Here is a 24,671-nt window from a genome sequence, read left to right as displayed (position 1 = left end):
GCGGCGCCTCGTGATTGGTCCCGCAGGTGCCGCTCGGAGAGGGGAGGGGGAGGCGGAGGGTATATGTGGAGGGAGCGGAGCCGGCGGAGCGCAAGCAGAGGGGGAGCGGGGACGGGTGGGTGGTGGGGTGCCGGCCGGCGTTGTTCGTGTGTGGGCAGGCGGGGGCCGGGGGCGCGCCCGTACCTCAGCCTGTAGCGGCAGCTGCGGTTCCCTACCGGCAGCAAGCGGCCGCTCGGGGTGTCCGTGGCAGCAGCGGCGGCGCTGGCTGTGTGTGTGTGTGTCCCCGCCACGAGCTCCCTCAGCCATGCTGTGCTATGTGACCAGGCCGGACGCGGTGGTGATGGAGGTGGAGGTAGAGGCGAAAGCTAATGGCGAGGACTGCCTCAACCAGGTGAGGGGCCGCGCCGCGCTGCCGGGGGCGGGCGGGATGTGGGGGCTGGTGACGGTGTCCGCTGGGCAGCGCAGACCGTTGGTGCCTGACAGATGCGCACGGGAGCCGCCGGGCGCCCGTCACCGCGCCGGGGTGGCGGGTGGGGAGGGGGACAGCGGCGACGCGGGGCACGGCCGCGGCCCGCCCCGGCCGCGGAGGGCTGTGGTGGCGCTTGGCAGGGCCGTGCGTGGCGCAACCCCGCGGTGGGGGCGGGGAGCCGCCGCAGCCCACCCCCCACCCTCCCTCCGCTTTACTTCTTTTTATGGGTTTTTTTTTCTTTCCCTCCTTTATTTTCTATTTCCCCTCCATGTTGGATGCAGAGGTTGCTGCATCCTCGGGGCTCTCCGGCCCTGCCACCTCCTCTAAGGGCAGGCCTTGGCTGCAGCGCTGCAGCCTGCGCTCACTGTCCCTGGGGCGGGGAGACACACACGAGTGGAACCCACCCGGCCTCGGTGGCGCCGCCCCGGCGGTGCCGGGGTGGTCCCCGTGGCCTGCTTGGGCCGTGCTGGCTGAAGCCGTCGTCCAGGAGCTCTCGCCCTTCCGTGGCCACCGCCTCGATGTGGCTGCGGCGGCTGCCGTGAGGATGCTGGAAGGAGCCAAGCGTAGCAGCCCAGTCTGTTGGTGGCGTCTAAATAAAACTTGTGGGTTGTACTTTTTTCTCCTCCTTGCCTACGAAGTGCTGTCGGCTGTGATGCTGAATAACAAGATACTTGCCTCTTTTGGAAATCCGCTGACCCTCTTAAGTGCCTGTCCTGGGGGTGAGACGAGGGGGGGCTGGGGGAGTGTGGTGCGAGGAGGATGGGGGAGGGTGGAATTTGGCCATGTGGTTTTCAGTTAGCGAAATTCCCAGTTTATTCTTGATGTTTGTCTACATGCTGTTTTGTATGCAACTTTAAAGCCAAGTAATTAATCTTTTGTATAAAGGTGCTTAAAGCAGGATTTCTGTGCGTGTTTTAAGTGAGCAGTCTGAAACAATACTTGATTCAGGTGATATTTTTCATCATCACGTTGTAGCCTCATAAAGAACCTCTTTCTTTCAGGTTTGCAGAAGGCTGGGAATTATAGAAGTTGATTATTTTGGACTGCAGTTCACTGGCAGCAAAGGCGAGAACCTGTGGCTGAATTTGAGGAACAGGATCTCCCAGCAGATGGACGGTTTAGCCCCTTATCGATTGAAATTAAGAGTCAAATTTTTTGTAGAGCCACATCTTATCTTACAAGAACAGACAAGGTAAGGTAAAGATGGCTCTAAGTAGATTTAATCGATTATTTTGTTTCCGATTTCTGTAACTTATGAAAATGATGACACACGCTTTTTCTTTCGTGTTCTGGTAATCTTGTTTGACTTTTCTGTGTAATTTAAAACTCAGTGTTATTTAAATGTATTGTTCCTTTTTGTGTGTGTGTGTGTGTTTAAAAAATAATACTTTAAGTATTGTGCAGCTACCAGTAAGTAATGAGTGTAGGTGATTCTATAAGCACTTAGTACTGAAGTGGAAGAAACTAAGCTACCCCTAGCAAATTATTTATGTGGTGTTTGCATGTCCGATAGTAACCCCTGTTCAGTGGTGTTACTCGAGGTCGTTCTAAACCACTGGTACAGAAAAGCAGGAAACAATTCCTCCCACAGAGCAAAAAACTTGCTGAATTCCTTTTTGTCTGGTATTATGTTACAGTAACTTTCAAATAGCTACAGGCCCTTCGAGGCTACAAAAGAAACAGCTGTCTTGCTTCTTCTGTGGTCAGTCCTCTTACCTAAATTGTTTCACTGTTAGTCAGTCCTAGGAATTGGTCTTCTAAGATTAGTAGTGAACACTTGCTTTTGTTCCTTGAGTTTGAATGCCACATGAATTTAAAGACTACAGGAGAGCCATGCACATCTATGTTTAATGCTGACCTTTCAACTAATTTTTCCTGTTAGTTTTAGATAGTAAAGTTAATATAAATGGGGCCATTTGGATTCTAGTGTCTATATGATGATAATGCCAACACATGCTTTCACTACTCACCTTAGAATCATAGAATGGTTAGTGTTGGAGAGAACCTGAAGACCATATAGTTCCAATCCCCTGCCACAGGCAGAGACACCTTAACTTGGTACTTTCAGGATTAAGACCATGGACACAACACAGTTGTTCTGCACAAAATATTTGGCTAAAGAATTTGGTCAGAGGCTGACAGCCTGATTTGGTGTATTTGTGATTTTGGTTTGATTGGGTTTTTTGTTGGTTGGTTTGTTTTTTTTTTTTAATAGGAAAAAGAATTAGAGTTAAGAGCATGCATATATGTTTTTGAACTAGTGTGCAGGGGAGCGGCTTTTGGGGAGCAGTAGTTTCAGCTCATCAATCTGGTTGAAGTTTTCAGAATGCTGTGGAGTTAGATTGTAGTTGTCCTGTGTAATAGCTTTAGTTAGGCAAATACATGCTAACCAAATTCCAGATTTGCTGTGCCTTATTTTGGAAAAACAGATTCTGCTATCCATGGCATATCTCTGGGCTCTTTTTGAGTATTTTCCTTAGAGAAACTTGTCCTCATTTAAATATTCTTAATAACTGTAAAACCAAATAACGAAGTATTTTTATGTAGAACAAAAGGGGCAACCTAATTTCATACCTGATGAGGCAGAAGAGACTACCCTGAGCATATTCGATATGTCTCCACACACACACACACCAAATGAGGCTGAGTCTGAGGAAACCTAAAGCTGATATGATTGACGTTTTTAATGGTGTCCTTGATGAATGTTTGTTCAACTTTACAAGGTTTTTGCAGACACCTGTGTTCTGCTTTCAACACTGTAAATGCAAGACTTGGCAGTTGTGCAAATTAATAGGGAGCTGTAACTGGTGAAACACCCCAAGGGCCTAAGAGACAGGTTGTGTAGCTAGAATGTAACAGAGCTTGTGTGTACATCAAAGTAGCAAGTACTTCTCCACTACAAACATGATTTTAAAAGGTTGTAGGTGGGACAAGCTGTCTTTCATGTATGAATTAAGACTGCTATAAAACTAACATTTTTAACAAACAATTTTAAAAGTCATTGAAGTTCAGTCATCAGAAAATATCTATTAAAAACTCTGCTCTGGAAATAATTACTTATAATTTTGGAGAGCAACAAGCACTGAAACTAGTATTTAATGTCACTGTCTTGCAAACATGAACAGTCCTGAGGCTTCAGCTAAGCTGTGTTCAGCCTACATCCTAAGTATTTTTAGTGTTCTTTCCACAAACAAATACAAGTTGTAAAATAACTTGCAATAGCTCCCTTTTAGTTGTGTATGCCCAGTATTCTACATGTAGCAGACCTAGAATTCTGTAGTGCCTGTGGTTAATGTCTGTTTCAGTGCTGTTGACACAGTTTCAGTAAAACTAGTTTTTTCCTGCTCAGGTCTGCTTGAAGATTTATACATGCACATAACTCTGCATTCATCTTTAGTTTGCAAGTAACCATGTGTGGTATGGCGGAGAAGAAAAAACTTGTTAAACCCATCACTGAGCTTTAAATCAACAGGTGTATCGTAGAATTGCAAGGATTAGCTGTACAGTTAAGCTGACACCTTCTTTCTTACTTGCAAAGTCAGAAATAGTGATGGGTACCCTTGGTTTCCTTTAGCAGTTCTGTCCACAACTGGTGTATAGGGTGTTCCTGTGTCCTTCTGGTCCCTTGCGTGAGGAAGGTAGACAGAGGCTCCCAGTCATGTACATGTTGACTCTGGTGCTGTTTATACGTATAAATCAGATGCCTGTTGAGACGGCTTTTGAAATCCGTGAAGCTGCAAGTAATTGTAAATGTTGTTGATACACATTGTCATGATGATAATAGTGAGTCTTGTGACTGAGTTGTTATTGTTAGCAGGTTTTTTCTGTATACTTTGGCAGCTTTGTCAGCCCCAGTCGTATTGCTTCAGTAGAGATCCTGGTAATGTTCAGGTTTCTACATGCTTGGTGAGAAGCTCACCTGGCAAGGCAGCATTAACCTCTGCCTCTGTTATCTGCAGTGTGCAATCCAGTGGTAGTTGGCAACCTCGTGCATTTTAATCTTACGAGGAAATTATCTTGATGCTGAGCACGAAGGCAGAGCAGGTTATGATTGTACCTTGGACCACCACTAAGGCAACAAACCACCTTCACTAAGTGTTCTGCAAATGGGAGAATTGCATGGGGAAAAAGCCTCCTTGCTACACGTCCCTTTACGGGGTTAAAAGTGGTTTATTGCTATTGTCCTTTGGATCTCAGTTTCTAATTTTTTGACTGCCTGGTACTGAATTTCACCACAGGGCTTTTTAGTTGGGAATTGTTTTCAGTGGAATCAAAGTGCTTCAGTGCAAGAATGCTATTCAAATTTAATCTGCTGCTGTCAACTAGAGATTCACGAGCAAGTCTGAAATGGGAACAGGGTGCTTGTTTAGTGCAGTTTGAATAACTATACATTTTTTTGAATGGAAAATCGTCTTGGCTTGAAAAGGACTGCTATCTATTTGCTTAAAGATACGTGTGATGGTCCAAGATCTAGATCATAAGCTCTGTCTTGTGTCATGTTCGTTTTCACTGTTTTCTGTGCTTCTTGCTAGGTAATGCAACAGTTGGTAAAATAAAAGTAAACAGTTGGGGTTTTGTCAGAATGATTTACGGGCGGTGTTTGTGTCGAGTTTGAACACCGAGTTACAGCGAGGAGCCGACACTCGGGGCCTTGATTACGCTGCACTCACCGGACTGTCCCGCAGCCTCTGGGGTGGGGGCAGCGCGGGCTCGGGGGGCCGTGCCGCTCCGGGTGCGGCGCGGTGTAACTCCGGGTCACTGCCCGGCAGTAACCCCGGCCGGACCGCCCAATCGGCGGCGGGGCGCGGCCCGGCAGGCAGCGGAGCGCGGCTGCTGATTGGCCGTTGGCTCTGTCTCGGGGCAGAGCGGCCCCGGCGAGGGGTTCGCGGCGGGAGGCGGGCGCGCGCGGGACCTGCGCACACCTTGGTAACCGCGGGGTTTGCGGAGCCGCACGGGGCAAAACGGGCCCGGCGGCTGTCCCGGACAGCGATGGCTTCAGGTCTCGCGGGAAGAAGTCAGCGTGCGGCGATCGCACGAAAGTAGAAACCATTTTAAAGTGAGCGGTGTAGGGCTTATCCAGATGGGCTTTTGGAACGGGCAAAGTTTTGTCTTCTGTAATATGACTGAAAATCAAATACTTGTATGTAAGCCCCAACAGTTTAAAGTAACTTGTCAGATTCTAACAAGCCACACAGTCTCATGAAGCATGCAAAAAAGCTGTGTTTTGCCAGGCTTGAGATGCCCAATTGTTTTGGAAGCTGTTAAAAGGTGTTTGATGTTTGCCAGTACGTGAACTGTACTTGCAAAGTACATTGTTTTTGCAGTGTTATCCACTTGTACTGATGAATTGGTTAAAATTAAGAACTTGTAAAATATGCAGTTATACTATATGCAGTTAGATACATATAGTAGGCAGAAAAATCAGAAAAGTAGCTAATTATCCTGTTGCAATAGCCAGCCATTGCAGCAGTGTCATGGTATTTGCTAATATGCAATAAAAGTCTGCTGTAACAGACCCCAGGGTAAGTTTAACGGATTGTGTCTAAATCCCAGTTAAATTACAGCTGTGATGGCTTTGCTCTTTCATATGGAGTGTCCTGATACCTGCTTTTAAAAACAATTATATTCTATAGAGATCCTTATCAATGTATTTTTAAGGAAAACAATTATGCCTCTAAACTTGGATTACTTTAGACTACAGCATTGTAAATTTACTTCACAGTAGGAAAGAGCCTTACCCTGTAGTAAGCTGTGTCGCACCCCAGAGAGAACCAACAGTTCCTTGAGACATATTCTAAGATTCTTGCCAGTAGTCTGGCAGAAGAATGTGTTCTTTTGGCTGTATTTCTAGTTTAGGAATCATTAGTCATATACAGATACCTTTTATTGGTAAAGGATTGGGGTTTGTCTTCAATGAATTAAGAAAGAATCATAGAATCAACTAGGTTGGAAAAGACTTTTAAGATCATCAAGACCACCACTAAACCATATCACCGAGGGCCTCATCTACACGGTTTCTGAACACTTCCAGGGATGGTGATTCCACCACTTACCTGAGCAGCCTGTTCCAATGCCTGAGAGCACCCTCTTGGTAAAAAAAAATTTCCTAATATCCAATCTAAACCTCTCCCAGTGCAGCTTGAGGCCATTGCCTCTTGTCCTATTGCTGTTACCTGGGAGAAGAGACTGACCCCCCACCTCATCACTACAACCTCCTTTCGCATAGTTGCAGAGAGCAATGAGGTCTCTTCTCCACACTAAACAACCCCAGTTCCCTCAGCCATTCAAGAGAAATTAATCTTGTATTACATACACTCTACACTTTTCATAGTACTTATTTTGTGGGGTTGTTATTGCCAGTTCAGTTGGATAAACACTAACTAGGTGATTTGCCTTCCGTAGGCATTTAGTTGTAGTGAAATACTGACATCTGTTTCTCATAGTGGTGTTCAGTATAGTCAGCCTGCAAAAATCACTTCATAGGGAGCCAAAAAGCAATTGATGTAACATCTAGGGTTGTGACTCTGGTTTGGTAGCTGCAGTGTTTTGTGAAATGGGCTGTCTGCTGAAGTCACCTTGCAACCTCCCCTCTCCACGGCATTTGTATCAAATAATTTATGTGCGGCTAAGATATATAAGTCACGCTGTACATTTGGTTTTCCTGAATTTTAATATGCACATAAACTGTATGAAAAGCACTGGAGCAAAAATAAGGATACAAAATGAATAAAAAAATCACTAGTTTAACTAGTGCTTGAAGAAAGCATGTGATCCTGTTCTAATTCCAAAACTGCCTTTTGTATATTCCCCCCCCCCCCCCCCCCATTTAGGAAAGGAGGGGATTCTGCCAGGGCAGTGACTAATGAAGTATAGGTTTGGCAAACTTAATGCTTTGTCTTCTAATCTGTATTTCTACATACTGTTTTGAACTCCTGACCTCAAAGGAAATGATCCAGAATTGAATATACAGGAATATCTAGCTAGCTTGAGGTTCAGGGGTGGGAGGAACTAAGTCTGGGTTAGGTTATATAGACACTTGTACTAATGCTTTGTCACGTGTAGAACTTGGGCCACAAGTGCAATGGAAAGTTCTGTTTGAACTAGCGTTCTAGCTTTAAGAATAATGTTGCAACATGCCTGGCAGGTGTAAAAATGACTAGGAGCCACAACAATGGATTGGTAAAGATCAGAGTTGTGGAGACTTGTTTTATATGAAGGTTTAAAGATCACACGAATATTTGGCAAGAGTAGTACAAAGCTGCAGTATGTGCCGAGAGAATATTGGGGTGGGGGTAGGAAACAGACCTTTTGTCCGACTTGAGTCACTTCTCAAATTTATACATAATACATACATATTACCTGTTATAACTGAACTGGTGAGTGATGCACAAACAAAACCTATTAGTTTCTTAGATGGTGATCAAGCTAAGACATTCTACGAGCATTCTAAGCAATGCTGGAAATGTAATCCATAGAGGATTATAAACAGTTGAGGTTTCAGTTTTAAGTTTGTTTTTTAAAACTTGTAGGTAAAAATCCATTAAGTGTAAAATACTGGCACTAAAATAATGCCTTGAAAAACTGAGGACTCTTTTACTGTACAACCTGAGTATCTTTAGAGTTGGGAAAAGCTTTAACAATTTTTTCATTGTATCTAGAGATTCCTAGAGAAAGTAGGGACAGTGGATTGAGTGCTGTTAAGGGAGTAGGTCACAATCTAATTTACAAAAACTTACATAAATATTTTCTGGTAACCAGCAGTCTGCAATATGGCCACTTTTCCTATAGACAATCTGTTGGGTCCTTTAGACTTTGTAGGATTAGATACGGAACTGCCTCACGGCTCCTAATGCTTTAGTCTTGCTTAACTGTATTCAGCAATAAAAGCACCTTTTTTTTTTTTTTTTCCTTTCTGCTTCAGGATCAAAAGACTCTTGTTTTGAACATTGAAGGGGAGTGACTTTGCAATGGATATTAATGTAACTTTGGAGAAGTGCAATCTTAAGCTGTATGTGGGCTAATTAAAATGTGCTCATCAGAATCACAGATGTAGAAAATGTTTGCAGCCTTCGCTGTCTTTCAATTTCTAGATGCTTTTCCTTCCTCAAGCACATTTAAGAACTCAATGGAAAAACAAAAAAAAAAAAACAAACCACAAAACCCTGTCAGTGAGTTTCCTACCTGAGCTTTGGTTCAGGGCAGCTGCTGTAGCACATCAGTATAGAGTAATGCACTGTCTTTCAAAAACTCATTTCACTGGCAGGCCCTAGTTTCTGACCTGTTATGCATTCAGTTTAGGCAAGGCTTGGGACCAAACCAAGGGGGTTTTTAGGTACAGACCAAAGATTTTGAGAAGGACTTTTAAATATGGGTGGGTTTTTCTGTTTTCTCTGACTTAACACTATGGTAAGTTCTTTTGTTAAGCCAGGACATGAACCTGCGTAGCTTTAGTTACTTCGCAATAACTGTCCCTTATATGTGCCGTACCTTTGTCCCCATTATCAGAAAAAAAGCAAAGTAGCTTAGTCTGTGAGATAAGCCAGTTATGGGAAGTTACTGCACATTAGCTGATGTGATGCTGTTTTACATTGTGCCTTAAACTCGTTTGGCTACCTCTGCTGTTACTGGCTTTTTAGTAATGGGATGTGAGAAGCTGTGCCTGTGCTGTAGTTGTTTATGTAATTAATGGAACTGTATTTGCAAGAGCAATCTCTTTGCTTTTCACCTCCCCTCTTGATGTCAATGAGACCTTCCCAGCAAGGGGAGAAGACTGACTTTTCCCTGTGTAGTCAGTGCTGTTGTATGTGTAAAATAAACTGAAGATACAAGCATTTAGGTGTGGTAGTTGTAAACACGTTTCAGCTAATCAAAATAAAAGTGACAGATATTTCTTTGAAATACTGTATGTGTAATTAGTACGTAGTTATAATGACTGGAAAAACCTGTTCTGGTATTAACAGAGGATCAAAAGTGTATGAAAAGCCATTTTATGAAACGTTGATCGGAATTGGTGAAATGCCTACTATTTGAATTCATTTTGGTCAGAGTGTTTTAGTAAGTCATCACATTTATGGATTTATGGACTGAGCTTCAAAAGGAGTGTGTAGAACCAATGCATTTAAAAAAAATTGCAGCTATACCTCTCTGTGGCCCAAGCCAAGAGAACTATGAATTAGCAGGGTAGGAGAAAGGGATTGGAGCAGAGGTTTGGGACTTGCTCAAAAAAAATCCTAAACAAGGAATAACCTGCTAACAGTGGAGACAACTGTACTGTCTGAAGTTCTGGTCCTCTTGCCACCTAAACTTGTATCCTGCACAGAGGAAGGTTATTTGTTTCCCCCAGATACCTGCTAGAACTGCTGAAGTGTGTAGATTGATGTCTAGACATCAGAGGGATGCAATTAAGCACTTGTGCCACAACTGCAGTGAAGCTCTAGCATGCCTCAAACTACTTGTAAAGGGAGGTGTGTGACTTGTTACAGGAAATGGATTGTAGGGCAGGATAATTTAATACATTTTTCCTGATGCGAAAGTTCTGGATAGAGGGCATTTTGGGGGCAGTATTTTCTTCGCCGCAGCATTTACCACAGTAGAGCTAAGAATGAACACATATTTTGCAGTTTATAGTGCTGAAAAAGTAGCCTCATTTGCCCTGTTGTACAATGGAACTGTAGAGTGCTACTACAGGATATACCTAAGATATTATCCAAAATTGCTGTTTGAAGATGCAAGTGATTAGTTTTCCATGATAAGTGATTCAATATAGCTTAAGTAGATTACACTTAATTTTAGAAAAGTAAAATGTAAGTGTCCCATTACTGTGGAAGTTAAGACATATCCCTGTGGGTATAGGGCTTCATTTGTTGAAAAAGATATTTTTTTTCAGTGATATGTAACCACTTCTGCATCTGGTTTCCTTAACCATGTTAAGTCTTAAGAACAAATGCTAAGAAATTTATATTGTCTTCTCTGAGGAGAGATAAGGATGAACTTATAGATGTTAAGGTAGACTACTATAGATGTTAAGGGGAAATTAGCAAGCTGCTGTTAATGTTGGTGGAAAAGTTGCTTTGTCTAGTTAAGTGACCTATTAGATAATTAATATCAGCTTTGCGAATTTCCCAGCTAGTTGTTAAACCTGCCTTGATCCCAGGTGTAAAGCTTGGACTGACAAATATGCTCACACAGGAGATTTTTTTTTAAAACTGGATTCCACAATGCCTTTTCAGGTGTTTTGGGTTACCCTGTTAATCATGTCACTGGAAAAAACACCATCTTCCCTTTGACTATGGTGGCAGAGGAACTTCCACTGTGTAGAAAAAGTATGGCTTCGCTTGTTGCATGGCAGAAGTGTATGTGCTGGTTTGGGCTGCTCTGCCCAAATTTGCTTTTGTGAAATGCACAATAATTTGTAAATGGCAGCCAAAGAAATTGAAACGTAGGAAACTAATCCAGATACATTTGATTTATATTTTTCTCACTAAGTTGAAATTACTAAGTGGTCTTAGAAGTTAAAGCAGGTCCTATTCTTAAGAACATGTCATTAAAGTGCTCATTTCTTTAAATAGTGCTTTTAGATACAGTCTTCAGTTGTAGCCTCATCTTTAAGTGTAAGTGGATAAGATGATGGAGGTCCTTTTCTTTCCCTTCTGCCAGACTTTTCTCTATTTGGTATATTCATTGAAAATTCTTGACGACCAAACTAATGATATGAAACATAGCTGAGATGTTGTTTGATATGTATCTTGATTACAATAATCTTTTAACACGTTGTTTCTCATTCCATTGCAGGCATATGTTTTTCCTGCATATAAAAGAAGATCTTCTTGCTGGTAATCTTCAGTGTTCTTCAGAGCATGCAATTGAACTTAGTGCATTGTTGGCACAGATGAAGTTTGGAGATTATAACCAGAACACTGCCAAGTACAATTATGAAGAGCTGTGTGCAAAAGAGCTTACCACTACCATTTTGGAGAGGTAAAAAGAGCATGATGATATAACCTCCTTTTTGGAGACCAAAAGCATAAGATTTTGTTATGCCCTTAATTGCTGATGCTATAGTGTATCTCGTGGTGTTAAAAAAAAATATAGATAGCTTTGGAGATCAAAATACAACCTGTATGTGTAACTAATATTCTGATTTCAGTTAATTTTTAAGCTGAAATGAGTTGGAGCTTTTTTGTGGAAAGCAACAACTATTGAACCTCTAGTACTCTGTGAAATAGAGGTATCTAAGTATTTGGAGCAGGGTAATCGAATGTCTTAGACCTACACTTGTGAAAGAATTTATCTGGCCTAGTACCCTTACGCTGAGAAGTAAACAGAGTTCCCAAAACACCTTCATAGTTCAATTTCTGAATATCAAGAAACTTTCTCATGCTTTTCTGTAGATTTTTTTTTTTTTTTTTTTTTATTTATTTATGAACTTTGTGGTTGTTCAGGTAAATATGTTGGGGTGGATTGTTAGTTGTAAAGCCTTGATTACATTGTAGCTTTTTAATTTCTGAGCAAATGCACAGTATTGTCCTCTGAACAGTCTCAGGATGTTTTGGCCATTCTCAAGTCTTTCCAGTTCATGATTACTGAAAAGCTATAGTCAGGTAAGGCAGGTGTCAGGAGTGTTTAATAATATGTTTAACTAGGTCATTAAAAAAAAAACCACCACATGTTAAAACAAGCTGCTGACAATAACAGCACATACTTGGGTTAATTCACCTGTCCTTATTCTTTTTATCAACAGCATTATTGCAAAGCACAAAGAGCTGGAAGGTCTAAGTCAAGCTTCTGCTGAATACCAGGTTCTACAGATCGTTACAATGCTGGAGAACTATGGGGTAGAGTGGCACGCAGTGAGAGATAGTGAAGGGCAAAAACTCCTTATTGGTGTTGGACCTGAAGGCATATCCATCTGTAAAGATGACTTCAGTCCTATCAACAGGTACGTGTTTTGTGGAGCCATTTTCATCTTCCATTTTTCAGAAGTACTGAGCGTGCCTTTAGTTCTTACATAAACATAAAAAACTGCACTGTGCATTACTTGGGTTATTGGAACATAGGGTCTGAGGACACTACCTGCTTATAATCAAGGTGACCACTGGCCTTAATACTCTTTGATTTTTTTTATACGTATTTTTGAGGCAGCATCTTCAATCCAAGTATCACAGACAATAGTTGGAGATGATTGTAATTTCTGATAAAAGTGCACCGTAGTAGCTTATGAGAAATGCCCTCATCCTTAAAAGCTAAATAACCTTTCTATTTTTTTATATTCATTTATAGGATCGCTTATCCTGTTGTTCAAATGGCAACTCAATCTGGGAAGAATGTATATCTGACTGTTACCAAGGAGTCTGGTAATAGCGTAGTTCTCTTGTTTAAGATGATCAGTACAAGGGCAGCAAGTGGACTTTATAGAGCAATTACAGAGACACATGCATTTTACAGGTCAGTATTGCCACTAGTCAGCTGCTGCTGTTCTGCTCCACAGTATTTGAATTAAGTGTTTAAGCAGCTAGCAGTCTGAACTTCAAAACTTCTCTGCAAAATTTCATTGTCTCTGTAGCCTCTACTTTTCTCTTAAGTCCAGAAGCTGAACAGGTTTTTGCTGTTTTCCATTTTGTGGGGTGGGAGTACAAGACAAGTAAGCAAAATGTCTCAATCTACCATTATGAGTAACAGCACTTCAGAATATAAATTTATCATATTCTTTGATACTTCATAAAGAATACATACTTTTTTTTTGTTTGTATGAGAAGCAGAGGAAAGTACATACACTAGGCAAAGACCAGCCCAGCTTCTCTAAGACCATTTTAATACAGTTACAGCAATTAACACCAAGTAGTTGCCTTTCTAGCCACTGCAGCTAATGAGCAGCTAACTACTACTTATTTTGAGCCTGATGTTAAGCATGTCTTGTTCTGCTTTGTAATTATATGCCCTTGCACAGTTTTGCACATGATACTTTTTTTCCAGGCAATTAAAGCATTGTATAACCTCTTAGACAGTCTTAACTTTTGATCATTGTCTCTGCTTGTAACTTCTGCTGTCCTTCTCAGTTTCTGATTTTAATGTAAGCAGAATTTTAGTAGGGCAATACCATTTGGTCATAAGCTTAGATCTTGGACCTTAGGCCCTGTGAGGCTGTAATCCTTGTGTTCTGTTTGTGCTTTCTTTCCTACATTGTCTAGAGAAGTGATATGCCTTAACAGGCTTCTGCAGATGTAACTATATCACTAAGTGACAAGCAGGGTATGGGTAGCTGAAATACTTGGTGGCAAATACAAATGCCTTAATTTAATTCTCTACAGTGCATTCACACTGGTTCCCCTCAGATGATGTAATACTAGTATAGAAAGTACTGAGTAGAAATTTGGTTCAAGACATTGCTTGACTCTATGCTAAAAAATTTTTGAGAGCCTGTCTAAAGAAAGAGGTGTTATGCCAAAGACTATTAATTGGAATTCTTTAATGCAGTGTTTGGAAGTTACCATGTAAAGAGGTGTTGCCAAGCTGAACTGTGGATTAAGCAAGTGTTGGCTGTTTATGTTAGCATAATGCCTAAGTCCCTTCCATAGGCTGACTCCATTTTATCAGACTTTTCACATTTTTGAAGATGTAAAATAACTGTTACTTTGCAAAGTAGAGTTGTCATGCAAACAACATTCAAGAGCTTAAATATTGCCTCAGACTGCTCTATTTGCTTTAATTTCAGTGCTGGTACTTCACTTTGGGAACACATTATTGCAGGGTTAGGTTTATTGGTATTTACTAACCAAGTTTGTGTTTGTCCTATTGTTTTTATAGGTGTGACACTGTCACCAGTGCGGTCATGATGCAGTATAGTCGAGACTTAAAGGGTCACTTAGCATCCCTATTCCTGAATGAAAACATCAATCTTGGTAAAAAATATGTCTTTGACATTAAAAGAACATCAAAAGAAGTTTATGATCATGCAAGGCGAGCTCTTTATAATGCTGGCATTGTGGATCTTGTTTCAAGAAGTGACCAGACCCCACCAAGTTCCCCTCTTAAGTCTTCTGAAAGTAGCATGAACTGTGACAATTGTGAGGGTCTTAGCTGCCAACAAACAAAAGCTTTGCAAGAGAAGCTGCGGAAGCTAAAGGAGTCCATGCTTTGTATGGTGTGTTGTGAAGAAGAAATAAATTCAACCTTTTGTCCCTGTGGCCACACGGTATGCTGCAAGACCTGTGCTGCCCAATTGCAGGTAATTGCAATGCCATTAATGTATGAGTTACCAAATAGGTGGAAGTTTTGGTTTTCTGTATACTTAACAGTCAACACATTAATATCTATAATATGTTTACATTACTACAATTTTAAAAGTAAACTTTTCTAGAATATCAAACTAATTCCAGAGAACATTCTGCTTAGATAATGCATTCGAAAGATAAGTTAGCTGTGCCAACTTAACTTGTGGTGAGGTAAGAGTTAGCTGCATGTTTCTCATGCTACCCTGTTTTAAATAATGGAGATTATGGAGAAGTGTTCTGTTACTGTGTGCATGGTGGGAGTCTCAAGTGTAGAAACTCTCAAAATATGAAGTAAACTAATTTCCTAATGTTTTTCCTTTCCAGTCATGTCCTGTTTGCAGATCTCGTGTAGAGCATGTCCAGCATGTGTACTTGCCAACCCACACCAGTCTGCTCAATCTGACTGTGATATGATCTACGTACACTCCTTAAACCTGTCATGTACTCTTTAAACTGCACTAATATGAAATGCAACCATTGATTGTGAAAAAGGCAATCACTCTGGCACCTATCCACAATCAAAAGCAAAAATACTGCATTTTTTAACATAAATATTCTTCGTTCAGCATGTCCAAAATGGTTTGGGACATCTTGTGAGAGGAGAAGTGTAACTGCTTCATGACACTTAAGAGGAGAATGATGCGTAAGCTTGTAGCACAGCGGTGTTGCCACAAAGCTAGGTAAAGGTAACCCTGGAGAAGTGTGGTGTACGTGTAGTGATATACCCAGCAAGAGCAATGCAGGCTTTTGTTTTACGCTCTCTAAATCCTTTTTAGTACAGTTGCTCCATTTATTTTAGTAGTAAGACTAGCTTTTACAATTACCAGTTTAGTATGGCTTATAGTTTCTGCTTTTAGTGAACTGCTTGGAAGAGAACTTACTTTTAAAAAATGGTTCTTAAAGTTACAAGACTTCATCAAGCAGCTGTTTAAGTCAGAATGCCATTAAATAAAATTCTGAGAGAATAGCTTTGGAAGGGTGGGACAAGTTTGTTAATCTTGAGGTGTTAAGGGTAGTCTCCTGCCTGGCAGTGTCCTGTGGGAGCACTGTTATGGGACTTAATTTACAGCTCTCCATGGGCAAGGTACTCCCAGGTTCCCACATCCAACTTGGCTGAGGGTCTTGGGAGCTGCAGTCAGCTGCCCCTTAAGTTGGCTTTATTTTTGTAGGCTGATTTTAAACTGTTAAACATTGTATCATTAATTCCTAAAATAAGGGTTGTGTATAATTTTAAATGCTTTCTTCAGTTAACAACTTTATTGGCTAGGTCATTTCCTGCTAAAATGTTTTTAAATTCTACCCCCCCTACGTGGGCATTTTGGGCTCTGGTTTCCTAGTGTGTTCTCCAGGGTGCAGAGGGAACTAGAAACCGTGTTTGGGTGCAATACTGGCTTAATCAAAGCTAGAAAAGTACACTGTCACTTTACTGAAATTTTCTGACTATACTTTTCATATTGCCTTAATGTAGCAGTAATGTGTGTTTATGCATCTGTTTCTTTGCACAGACATTTTGTCAGAATATTAAAACTCTACTTTTTTATGACACATTAGCATATAAACCTTACTCTAAAAGGGTATTTATTTTTTCACTTTGTAAAGAAAATTTTGTTTCCTCATAAAGCAAGAGCTTTGTCCTATATTGTAGGCAGCTTCTGTCTTTTTATATTCAGATTAATAAAGGACTTTAAAAAAATCTACTTTGTGTTAGTGATAAGACTTTTATCTTGTTCTGAAATTCATCTTGAGGTATTACTGAGTTGAAAATACAGTGTGAAATATTTTCATGTTTATGGTCTTGAATTTTATGTTGTGCTTTAAGAGGCAATGAAGTTTCCTTAGGTGCATCTCTTCAGAGAAGCCCATAGCCAGCTATTGTGCTGGTGTACAACAGTGCTAAAGCAAACCTCTCTCACTTCCCGAGATTACTTTGTTCTGTGCTAAGAAAATTATGTTAGTAATTCTAATCCATCATCCTAGGGCAGCTGGCTGAAATGGGTTGTAAATTAATACAACTAGCTGTTAATACAGGCCTTGGATTTAAAGCATTCAAGGAGACCAAGTCGTTAAAATAGGCAAGCATTAACTCTGGGTCCATGTAATTAAATTGGCTCTCTAATTTGATATCCCTAATAAAAATAACCCAGGAGTTAGAACTCTAATCAAGGTGGGGTTTGACAGGTTATATAGCATCAGCAGAATTCAGGTAAAGCTGTGACTTCTGTAAGCATATTCTGCCTAGTTTAAGAGCTGTGCAGGGGGTTGGACAGAAGTGGGAAGGTGCAGGTCCAGATAGGAGCCTGGTGAGTGTGGGTTGTGGCAGAGGCTGCTGAGAGCCCAGTTCTGAGGAGAGCAGGGAGCACAAGCAGAGGCTAATGGCTTGTTCCAGCGAAGGTCTGATGTTGGTACATTAATACACTCCATAGCCAGTGCAGCTTTAACAAAATGCTGTTGCCCATTCTGAGAACAGAGCACCAGGTAACCTCTTCCAAACACTGCAAACCACTCAAAGCCTCACTTGGTTTATATGTAAGATCAGATAGGATGCAAAACAATGTAATAATAGCTTTGATTTGTTCACGGACAGCTTCCTTCAGAAGCATTGTCTGAAATGTTAAATGCTAGAAAAGTTTTGCTTAGCCATCCAAAACTGCTGTGGTATGTGTTGCTCAATGTTTGCAGTTCCAGCGCAGATGTTCCTTACAAGAAGTACTGTCCAGTCCACGTGAGCTGCCAAGTGCTGTGAAGAGTAAAAGAAACAACAGGAAATCTTGAACTCCACATGCCACGTAGCCATACTACAGGAAAGGTCAGGTCTTGCTTGCTAAAGCACTACTCTTTCTCATTAGAGGCTTTGAATGTTGTAATGGATGGCAGTGGGGAAAAAAACAAAACCCCAAAATGAAAAAAGAACAACAGAATAGGATGTGGGAACAACTGCAGTTTGTGCCCTTTACGCTTCTTCCTCAAGAGTGGAAGGATTGACCACAAAGCTTTGTTTGGTCACCTCTCATATGTTATGTTAGTGCGTCTGCACACTGGGTGCTTGTAACGAAGTCAGCTCCTGTACTGGGGTTTGCTACGCGAAGCTAGTTCAACTTGGCAAGAAAGCTCAAGAAAATTCCATTCCACTTTATGCTCAAAGTTGCACTGCAGCTGCTGTAAATCCATCGGATGTGTACAATGTCATTTTAGAAGGCTGTAGTCTCAAGTTTTTGCCAGAAGTACCTAAATGGGGAAAAACTTGCCTAAAGAGGCAGCATGACTTGCTGGGTAAACCACTGTTATGCTTAAGTGTTATTAACAAACACCACAGGGATTTAGCAATAACTACACCCATGCTATTCCACCAGTATCTGCCTGGCTTTCATCCTCCCTTCCCTGCAACAGGATCCTCTGTTTACTGAGAGCTCAACCTGTGAGGGACTTACACAGGCTGCCTTCGTGGTTAAAATGCTAAAGAACTATAGAATGAAGGCTTCTGTATTTTTAGATTATTTTTATTTCTTCCGAAGTGCCTCAAAAGCATGTACACAGCAGCATTCATGTATTTCAAGTTTTATTTCCTAGCTAAATCAGTGCCGTTGTGTTCCTCAGGGAATGCCCTTGGGGGAAAATTCTCATCTGCCAGACTACACAATTTCACTTCACAGCAGCATGCTGGCATGTTGATCAAAGACAGAGGAGAATTACAGCTCAGATTTCCTGTATACAGTTTTAAATAACAAACTTTCCACACAGTGTTAAAATTACAAATAGACAGATCTTAGCTTCAGTAATGCCTGGTCAAATATCCTGGAATTCCTCTCCTGTTTTCACTGAAAGCAGGCTGTAGTGCCAGGTAAGTGCTTCATTCACCTTTGTGTCCATGGGCTCAGCCAGCAGGAGCCTCTTAAAACAGGAAGTAGCAACTGCCAAATGGGTTTAGAAGTAAGAAATATCAATGAACTCATGGCGGGAGAAAAAACACAGCTGGGGCCGACTGCCAGAAGAGAAGGAGGACTTTGCAGAGCAGGGCCTCAATGCAGCTTTGCCTGAGGAAGCCTGGGCAGAGAGTTCTGGCGGGGGGGGTGCTCAGGGTGCAGGGGCTGCCTGGCAGGGGGTGCTGCTGGCCCTTAGCAAGAGGGGCTGAGAGAAGAGTGGCCTGGGAGAGACAGGACAGGACAGGGCTGGGCAGGAGGTGAGGCGTGCCGGGGCAGGTGAACTGCTGTGGGGCCACTAACTCCCTGGGGAAATTCCCACTGGAGCATGCTAGAGGCAGGCTGCAGCCAAACTTCTCAGCCTGCAAGTTGCTCTTAACACCACACAACTTCGAGGTGTCAGCTGGAGTCCCTTTGTTCATCACTATCTTCAACAGTACCAGGTGGTAAAAGCTGTCACGGTTTCTGGGTCTTCTACTTTTCTGCTCTCAGAGCCCCAGCTACAAAAATCACTGGTAGATGCAGTAGTGGGAAAATACAAACTCCGACAACTCAGCAAGAGTCATGATTCCTCTCCATATGAGAGTGGGATGTGGGCGATCCAGTAGAGTGAATGGGGCTGATGCTCCCCTGTGCTCAGGGATGGTGAGCAGGGTTCAGTGTGCTCTCCTGTTCCAGCCAGGATAGCGGACCGGTGGAGACTGGCCAGAGGCTAACTTTCACAGCACTCATGTGTGCACCAAGTTCCTTAAAAGAAAAAGTCAAGCAAACAAACAAAAGGTCAGCTTTCCCAGAGCTTAACAACAGCTCACTTGCTGGTTTCTTGCCAACTAAAATGCAGAATCGTTTTCAGCTGCTTGGAGGGTGAAACACAGGTGGGAGGGGAATCAATCAGCCTCTGGAAGCTGATGCTTTTCTCTGCCTTCACTTTGACTCTCTCCTCCATGACCTGATTTAGCCTGTCCAATATTGGCTGACTCTTCCTAACTACAGAAGACTCTTCTGTTCTCTCACCAGTGATTTCTGGGATCTGGGCTGTGAAGCCAACCTTTCTGCTAGCAGCTGTCCCCGAAAACTCTGCTCCAGGAAAGAGTCTGACTTTCTTTGGCCAACACCATCCAGTGAGGATCTCGCATACACACACACGTCTCTTTCTGTGCCCTGTCAGGAGTGCAAAGGGCACCATCTCCATCTGCAGCAGCAAGGAAAAATCACTATAAATTAACCTTTTCTTTTACCGTTCGGGTGCCTAAACAAAAATGTTTGCCTATAGCTACCCTTTCAGGGTCACTTAGTGGTTACAATGGGATTAACTAGGTGTGAGTATGTGTGAAGGTGTTTGCTATCTCTATTTTTATCCAGTAGTTGGTGTCTAGCTTCTCTGCTTCTTCAAAGCAATACAGGTAATGATAGACAGTAACATGGCAACTTTTGACATAAACAGGCTTGCTGGAGCCAGATCTTCCTCTCCCCTGCCAGAAAGCTGTTTGTCTGAGGAATCCATGCATCTGGCACCGAATTCCAATCATAGCACTAGAACTGTGGGAATTACAGAGACATTGGCAGCTCATCTGAAGAGACAGTATTTGTTTTCCTTGTTTAGAACTATAAATAGTCAATAGAGGACTCTCATTCAAACAGTATTGATGATTGAAGTAAACCAGGCACAGAGACACAGCCAAAAATTGGACTTCAGCTCCAAAGCCAACCCACCTCTTGCTTCAGAAGCTGAAGTTCCAGAAGGGCAATGCAGAAAGACATTGTCCAGCAGCAAACTACCCCTCAAGATGCACTGGCACCTCATGTGTCTGTGTGTGACCTTAAAACTGTTTGCTTGTAGTGTTGTTTGCACAGGAATGTTTTAAAATGCCTTCAGTTCTGCTGTGGTTTGAGCAGCTGGCTTCTTCCTCTGCCCCTTTGAGATCCACAAAGTGAAGCAATACTGAAGTGTCCTGGGAGCACCCTGTCTGGGACACGCGCTGACAACACACATTTAAAAGGAAGAGAGGAAAAAAAGATTGCTCCATTTCTGTTTTTAAGAATAATTGCCAGCCCTTCTTGGAGGAAACATTTGAGACTGGTAGGAATGATAGGTGTGGAAAAACACTGGGAAGGAAAAAGAAGACAGGCACAAATGTATTGCCACAATGGACACTGTTGCCCAAAAAACCATGGTCTTAGGCAGGTTCCCAAGTGCTGGCATTTTTACCTCAAATCCTGTTCCTATCAGAAAGATTTCCCTCAAAACCAACTGCCATGTCCTGCAAGCCAAGGTCATTACTGCAAACAATAGTTTCTCTATGTGGCAGGGAGCTCTGTAGCGATGGAAAGAGGCAGAATAACACCAGAAACAGAGCACAGTCTAATGAATGTAAAATCAGCAGCATAGCTGTAACTCATCGTGAAAATCATGTCCTTGAGCTAAAGGGGAACATGTGACTGCGGAAAGAGGAACTAACAAGGGTAAGGAACAAATGACAGGAAGATAAAGGGCAACTCCCCCAAAATCAAATACATTGCTGTGGGTTTTAGTAATAAATGTCACTGTGTCATATGTTTCTTTCCTCACTCTTGGCTATGCAAATGTTAAATTAACAACCCCAGGCTGCCAAAACCTTTATACCTGTCACAGCCACAGAGAAATGTTGCTTTGGTCTTGCAGATACAACCCTCACAGCTAATCCTCAGCTGAGTGTCTCCCTGCATCTCTGAAGACTCAAGTCCTTTACAGTTGCACTGGCACATTTTTCCTTGGAGTCAGTTCTTGCCCAGCCAGTTTGTGGAAAGGATACAGCACTGTCGTGTGAAACACCCTGCAGCTTCACCACCGCCTTACTTGGCATTATCCATGTGCAAGGTGGTATTTCAGTCTCTTAGGACTTTTTCCCTATTCCCTCACACAGTTGCAAACTCCCTTTTCTGTGTCCAATGCAGCCCTATCAAAATACATTTCTACTGAGCAAGGTTAATTTGCATGTGAAAATGTTATGTTCTGGCTTTGCCACAGTCTTCTGCCCTCTGCAGCCACTAATTTCTTTACCTCTAATCTCCTTGCTCCCCGTCTCTCCACAAACCCCTGCCCTGCTTATCTTCCCTGGCTCACTCTCATGCTTCAGATTGTCCTTTTCTGCACTCTTCATTTCTTGAACCCCGATCCCAGGAGCACATCAGCTTCCTCACCTCTAAATCACCTTCTGCCTGCATGCTGCTATATTCTTTGCTACATAGCAGTATTTTCCCAACTCTTCATTTAAGCCAAATCCCCAAATCCCTACAGTTACCTATAATCTTTTGGGTTTTCCTACAAATTGCCTGCCCTCCCGATCTTTTGCCTTCTTCCCAAAGGACATTGCTGCATTTTTTAAAACATGAGATGCCACAGTGTGGGCACTTAGATCTCTGATGAACTGAGTATCAAAGAAGCAAAAGACAGCTGGTCTTCCAGATGTGTAGCCCAAAATTGGTGATGCTGCTATATCTTTTTGAGGAAAAAGCCAAATAGGGACCTAAACTACTGTCAGTAGTTATAGGATTTTGCTAGTGATGTTCTTGAAGCTACAAAGGCTTTGAGAGGAAACATGTCTGTAGCTAACTCATCCCAGACAAGAAAGAATTTACAGCAGTGTTTCCTGCACAGAATCGAATACATGAGAGTTGCTAATTGTTTAATCCTCCAAAACTTTTGTTTCTCTCTACTGTAAGTGACTTAGCCTGCAGCAGACTCCAGTCTAGACTGGAATTTTTGGTTCTCAGCCATCTGCCTAACAGTTTTTTGATACATGTATTTCCTCTTAGTGATCTTATAAGCAGTTTGCCACAAATACAGACGCAAGTCCGAGGCCAGCATTCAAGTTCTCGAGTCCTTTATCTGTAAGGGGCACTGAAGTGAAACTAGACAAACCTCCACTTTGGGAGTTCAAAGTTGAGACTGCCACCTGGATCAGTATCTCAGTTGCTTGGTTCAGGCATGTCTCTTGTTTTAGCTAAGTACATGTTCTTTCCCCCAACTCTCATTCTTTCCCTCTGGTTTGTAAGTTGAAGAATGAGGTAATTGCTACCCCAGGGTTTCCAACCTCAGGTTACCTTTGCTACTTGCCTTGTGTTTGTTTCTCTGTAAAATTAATGTTTCCTCCAGAGCTGCTTAGGGCTAAGGCAGACAAGTCACAAGTCTCATTTTACGGGGCAAGTCTTTACATGGACATTAATTAGGATGAGATATCAGTTATTCTCTGAGCTTCATTTTCCGTATCACACCAAACCACACATTGCCATCAATGCTGCTATAACTTACTAGTTTTGCAGTTTCTCCAAACTGCTGTTAAACCGGCTGGTCTGGGCAAAAGGGGACATTTCTGAGTCCCTATTTCATGGTGAGCGCAGCATAACAGGACCTTCATCTCAAACATAAGGGCTGATCCAGTTACGTCTTTGTCTCGACGTAATTTCTGATCTTCCTTGGCACAAACACAATGTAATGCCAAGCTGCCACAGGGAATAGCTGGCAGAGACAGAGCGTGGCAGCCTCTGTGGCTCCACCTGGACAGTCAGGTTTCTTTAGCCGTGCAATGGGATTAGAGAAATAAATGGCTCAGTTCATGAAAATTAAGCCTCAGGTGGCTCACAGGCTCCTTGCTGGTTGCTAATGTGGTTGTCGGTTGGGTAAAGCTTGAGTGACAATCATCTCCTGGGGCAAAAAGTCCTGCTTTTCCTCCTGGCAGGTTTGCAATGGGAGAGGAGCATTGGGAAGCTGCAGGGAAAGGACCGAGAGCCTTTTTGCCAGGAGGTGATGAAAGCGAAATGGGGCATTTGGGAAAGACCCACTGGAGATGAGTGCACCAGCTCAATGTGGGGAATGTGCTGTGGGAGATGTACCATACCATGGTCCCAAAGCTCAGGAAAAATAGTCCAGATAAAGGACACAGGGACATCACTATCACCACTCTTCACAGTTTCATCAACAGATTGGTGAAAGTTGGAGTGAGGTGACTGTAGAGGCTCTGTGTGCACAGGTATGTGTATATATGACTGCTGGTGCTGGTGCTAAACCTCTGGTTTTAAAACACTGTCCAGCTACTCTGGCAATAATATTTGACTGATTTTGTAAGGTCTCTTTCCTTTTAAAGGCAAATTATTTAAAAGTCATAAAATGTATCTGACATCCTTGCTTGCATCCCAATTCACCAATCTAATGAGTGAAGAATGTGAACAACAGCTCAAGGAAACCAAAGGAAATTTTGTATTACTTGCAGACAACAACTGCCCAGAAAATGAAATGGGCACCAAGGAATAAGTGAGACGGAAAGAATCTGATCCTCCTCATTAAACTGCTCACTCTTCAACAACAGATGGTGTGTTTGCGAGTGTTTGCTGTTAAGAAAGTCAGGGCCCTGGACCAAAGGGAAAATATAAACCACATTTAACTACTTGCATATGCTGACTTTTGGAATCATTTCCAGTCAGATATAATGTCAGACATCCCTGCACTGACCCCTTGTTTTTGTTTGCCTGTGCTCTTTCATTTGTTTGTCATTATGTTTGTCCTGTGACCCAACATGACAGTGAAATGTTCAGTATTGTTTCACCATAACTAGTAAACAAGCTTGGTCAATCACTGAAAAGAAAGGAGAACTGCAGCTCATAGAAGATTTTGTATAGCACAGACATTTTAATGTAAGCAGGCGGGAACAATTATTATGTCTGCCTCTAGCTCTATTCAAATAACTATGCCAATTTGCATCACTCAAGATTTATTTTACTGTGTTGCCTGTCTGATTCAGGCTGATGGAGGGTTTTTTTAAACCTCAACTAAAATTTTATAAGAATGACGCTGAGGAAAAATATGTTGTTTTGCCATCCTAAAATCTCTTGGCTATGCAAACCCCTTGTGTGTGTACCAGCCAGATCATTTATCTATATGTATTCACATATATCTATGTATCTGTGCATATAGATATGTGTATTTTATTCAGCTGTGGTTATTTTTCTTCCTACCCTGCTTCATTCAAATGGCTCTGA

At 42.1% G+C, this 24,671-nt stretch overlaps 1 protein-coding gene across 2 annotated transcripts; it reads left to right on the top strand.

The window, feature by feature from the left end:
- Nucleotides 1–96: 96 nt before the first annotated feature.
- Nucleotides 97–16,931, top strand: MYLIP (myosin regulatory light chain interacting protein). Of its 2 annotated transcripts, none has more exons than XM_030494542.1 (7): nt 97–391; nt 1,471–1,661; nt 11,261–11,446; nt 12,210–12,407; nt 12,749–12,913; nt 14,273–14,693; nt 15,064–16,931. In XM_030494542.1, exons 1-7 carry the CDS (start codon nt 305–307, stop codon nt 15,151–15,153), a joined length of 1,338 nt encoding a protein of 445 aa, XP_030350402.1. In that variant the 5' UTR covers nt 97–304; the 3' UTR covers nt 15,154–16,931. The 2 variants fall into 2 exon arrangements, with proteins under 2 accessions (XP_030350402.1, XP_030350412.1); XM_030494552.1 differs by lacking the exon at nt 97–391 and adding an exon at nt 991–1,071 and having other exon boundaries at nt 15,064–16,430.
- Nucleotides 16,932–24,671: the final 7,740 nt, after the last annotated feature.

Source organism: Strigops habroptila, chromosome 1 (genome assembly GCF_004027225.2).
Source record: "Strigops habroptila isolate Jane chromosome 1, bStrHab1.2.pri, whole genome shotgun sequence".
Taxonomy (NCBI): domain Eukaryota; kingdom Metazoa; phylum Chordata; class Aves; order Psittaciformes; family Psittacidae; genus Strigops; species Strigops habroptila.
Note: the sequence above shows the minus strand (reverse complement) of the source record. Positions and strands in the feature narration are given on the sequence as shown.